We start from the raw sequence: 4056 nt of genomic DNA on the forward strand, positions 1-4056 counted from the left end.
TTCTGTAAATAGCGGTATAGATAGACCGAGTACAAAATTTAAAATGATTGCCATTGAATAAAATTGCAGGGTCAAAAGGCAATTAATTGTAAAAAATATCGCATTCGCATCTGAAATCGCTATATAAATTTAATTATTGTCTGTAACATTTCTGAGCGCTTATTGCCATCGCTATCAAGATTATATCGAATTATATACATCTAAAATCTGAAGGTGTTTGCAGAGATAAGGAATAAAGGTCGCGGACCAATCACGGCGGAAATTAGGAAAACAACATATATTTATTTGCATAATATAATAAAGTAAAATGCAATAAAATGTAACACTGTCAAAACATAAACAACACTAAATATCTTTGTGAGGGGTAGAAGTTGTAGAGGTGTACCAAACAAAACGAAATTCCAAACATGTCGTGCGTATGTCTGCGTCATTAACGTTGCATATGCTATTCGTAACGTATTATTTGCGTGTGATCGAGGCAGATCACTGGTTTAAATTTTGGCGCTGATGGTGAATGAATGCAACCGTGCGAAAAACACATTCCGATATTTCTCGATGTCTCGGAGGAATTAGAATTGCGATCGATTTTTGAATTCCTAGAAAAAACAATTTATTTAATATATTGTTTAATTTAATAAAATTTTATTTAATTAAATTAAAAATATTAGAAATCTTGCTTACTTTTTTCAACTCAATTATTTAATTAATTATAATACCAAAATATGTAGCAGGAACGACAGTATGCAAAAAAAGTTACCACAATAATTTGAATCAATTATGTTTTAAAGAGATAAAATTTTATATGTCAGCATTATATATAAATTTCTTTTTTTTTTAATTTTATGAATTAATTCATTATTGCATAACACACATATACATAGATCGTTCATATATTATCCAGATATAGATAAAATCTGATAACATATATGAAAAAATTAATTCGTCGTGAAAGATAAATTTGCGATACGTACGTGATATGTATTACAAGATTTAAAATGGTACTCCTAAAAATCAGAGTACATAATCTCCTGTGGTTTCTCGAATTTAATAGGCCGATAAAATGTGAGTGATTGATCCCATCCACGCGGTGCCGTATTATAATTCGTCAAATTGTGGAGGCTGCCCAATTTCGGTCCAGTGTAATTGTTATTTTCGTACAGTTTGTTTCCTGGAAATTGAGAAACACCAGATATAAATTTGTGCGAATATAAATACCGTAAAGAAATCATTGAGTAATTGAAATCGATATAATTTTGATGAGTACAATTTTCGATATAACGAAGACGGGAAAATATATTTTATGTCAATCATCGCGTCTTTATTGTTAGGAATAAATATCAAAATCCATATATCTAGCAATATCAATCTCATTTCTTGAATTGCAAGAAAAAATCTCAATAAAGGACATCATATATAAACCAAAGAAATAATTCTTATTATCTTATGCAAAATATTATTATATTTAAAAAATTATTTTTGTGTTTTTCTATTTTTCTAAGATAGTTTTACATCTTCTTAATAAACAAGAGGCAGATTTCATATTTCTTTACATAATTTAGCAATATGTGACTAGTCCTAATTAAAATACATTTTCTACCGAACATTATGTGAGGATATATGTTAAAGATCGTTTTGCATGTTTAATAGCGGTGGCAATAACATCAGGATTACAAAAGCGCATGCATGTTAACTTGCCTAATTCCGGATTAACGTCACTGATTTTGCACTCTGGCGTAGCGGTGCCTAAGAGATTATCCAAGATCGGCGTGCTACGAAGATGTTTCTTGGTCTCGAGTATACCCTCCTGCGAAGCGACCATCGAGAGCATCAGCGACTTCGCTTCGGGCGGTATCTCAGCCTCGGTATTAACGAATCTCGTGTCGATGCTGCTGGCATAAAGGGCTTCCAATTCCTGCGAGGCAATCGAATGACGCCGAGTATCCGAATATTCGTCCTCGAACGTGAATGAGCACTCGCTGCTTTCGCAGCGATTCAACAGGGCGGACGGCGCGGAATGGCCGCAATCTATGGAACCAGCCGCGTTCGGATAGTCGTTGATTTCTTCCTCGAAATCGGTGTCATCTGTCGTGTATTCGCTCTCATCAGTGGAAACGTAACCGTTGTATCGGGACTGTAGTTTCGCTGATCCTTCTTTATAGTTCTCGCGTGCACTGTTGAATTGTCCGTTGCATTGGGGCTGCAGTTTCCTCTCGTAATTTCCGCGCGGGTCATATAATCGGCCATTATATCGGGACTGTAGTTGGGATTGTAGTTGGGCAGACCCTTCATAGTTTTCGCGTGCGCTGTATAATTTATTATGAAATAGTTTCTTGATCATTTCGAGATTAAGCGCCTAATTCTTTTATTTTAGACTTCATTTAAATGTTCGCAGTATTATGTGAATAATGTCTATTACGTTTGCGATAAAAAAAATATATAATGTCGTGTGTTGTTCGACATTAAACGAGCAAATCAAGCTTCTTTGAAGTTTTTAAGATACGTTAATCACGAGCGAATCATTTGGATAATTTTCTTGATTGCGAAAAGACGGAATATTATGTATATTGCAATAAAAGAAAAAAAAAAGATAAAATAAAAAATGATAAGATAAAAGAAAAAATAAAATAAAATAATTATAAATAAAATAAAAAAATCACAAATTATTAAATTATCATTTAAATTAGTCGAAGAATCCTCAAATTCTCACCGTGCGTATTCCTCCTCTCCATTATTATACTTGGTAGGATTTCTCGTCTCGAAAAAACGCGCTATATCATTGTCCAATGGACACTGTTGTACGATTGGAATGATCTTCGGACTGATTTGTTTGTATTGCAGAACTGGTCTACAGGTCTTCTCAAATTCTTGTATCAATTGCTTTACTGGTACAGGTGTATACTCATTTTCTTCATTATCATTCTGCATCTGGATCTGTTGCTTATTTCCAATCTTATCGTCAATCACGTTATCATCGTACTTCTTATCAAAACGCTGTTGAATTCCCGTGTCTTTATTATTATAGCTCTGCACGTTGCAAAAATTGGATTTCCTCGATGACTGATAATTATTAATGTATCTGTTATTGTTATTGGCGGCAGAGCGATAATTAGTAATATTAGCGCGTCGATCGTTAGCAGATTCGTAAGCGATACGATGGGACTTCTCAACGATGGATGATCGAGATTGATCCAGAGGGAAATCGGAGTCTGTGCCGACCGCAATTTCTCGCAGATAAATCTTTTTTACCTCGCTCGAATGATCGCATCGGTTAGTATTGCAGCGCGATCGGTGCCTGTCTGCAATTCGCAAATTAAAATTGAAGCAGCAAAACATAGAGATTAGAAAAAGCCTTGTTGTGAAATCTTATATAAGCGGCATCTTTTAAAAAGATTTAAAAAATATTACATATTTGAAAAGAACACACACAAAATGATAAAAATGGAAAACATTAATTATCAAAAATATTACATATTTCTCGGCCCACTTTTTATATGTATAATAATATCTTCTTTAAAGACATGCAACATTTCAGATACATCTGTCTTTTTTTAAAAGCACATGATATATTCTTCTTACAATATGAATGTTATTTTATCAAAAAATATATATATATCCTTAACATTTTATACGCTTGGCGATATGAGACTTTAATATATCATTTTATCGCGAAATTTAAACTGCTTATTTAATCTTTAATGGTTCAGTTACAAAAAAAAAAAATAATTGGCATCGGAAGATATACAATTCATTGTTTGTTTTAGATATGTCGTTATATATATATAAGATGTCAAGCGCGCGCGTTTCAGGTCGATTAAATAACATCGATAACGCTTGCCAATTAGATCATCAAAGATCGTTCAACTCGAGCTTCAACTGGCCGGTCCAACATTGATCTCTATTTCGGAGACGTGTCAAGTATCTTCGACATTCTAGAACACTTCCCTGTTAACGCATGTCTGATACAAAAAAGAGGGCGAAACTCTTAAAAAAATTTTCATATTTGATAAATACAAAATTAATTGTATTCTTATTTCTCTTTTTATAATATAATTATTA

At 33.2% G+C, this 4056-nt stretch overlaps 1 protein-coding gene across 4 annotated transcripts in view; it reads right to left on the reverse strand.

Annotated features, from left to right (window-relative positions):
* Positions 1–262: 262 nt before the first annotated feature.
* Positions 263–4056, reverse strand: part of LOC115245472 — a 9700-nt gene continuing 5906 nt past the window's right edge. For all 4 annotated transcript variants that reach the window (XM_029823817.1, XM_029823818.1, XM_029823816.1 and 1 more), the window contains exons 9-12: positions 2708–3296; positions 1696–2303; positions 972–1168; positions 263–596 (exon numbers count right to left, since the gene is read on the reverse strand). In XM_029823817.1, the coding sequence (XP_029679677.1) occupies positions 1005–1168; positions 1696–2303; positions 2708–3296 (1361 nt within the window). In that variant the 3' untranslated portion in view covers positions 263–596; positions 972–1004. The remainder of the gene's footprint in view (positions 597–971; positions 1169–1695; positions 2304–2707; positions 3297–4056) is intronic.

Source organism: Formica exsecta, unplaced genomic scaffold, assembly GCF_003651465.1.
Source record: "Formica exsecta isolate Colony F162 unplaced genomic scaffold, ASM365146v1 scaffold98, whole genome shotgun sequence".
Classification (NCBI taxonomy): domain Eukaryota; kingdom Metazoa; phylum Arthropoda; class Insecta; order Hymenoptera; family Formicidae; genus Formica; species Formica exsecta.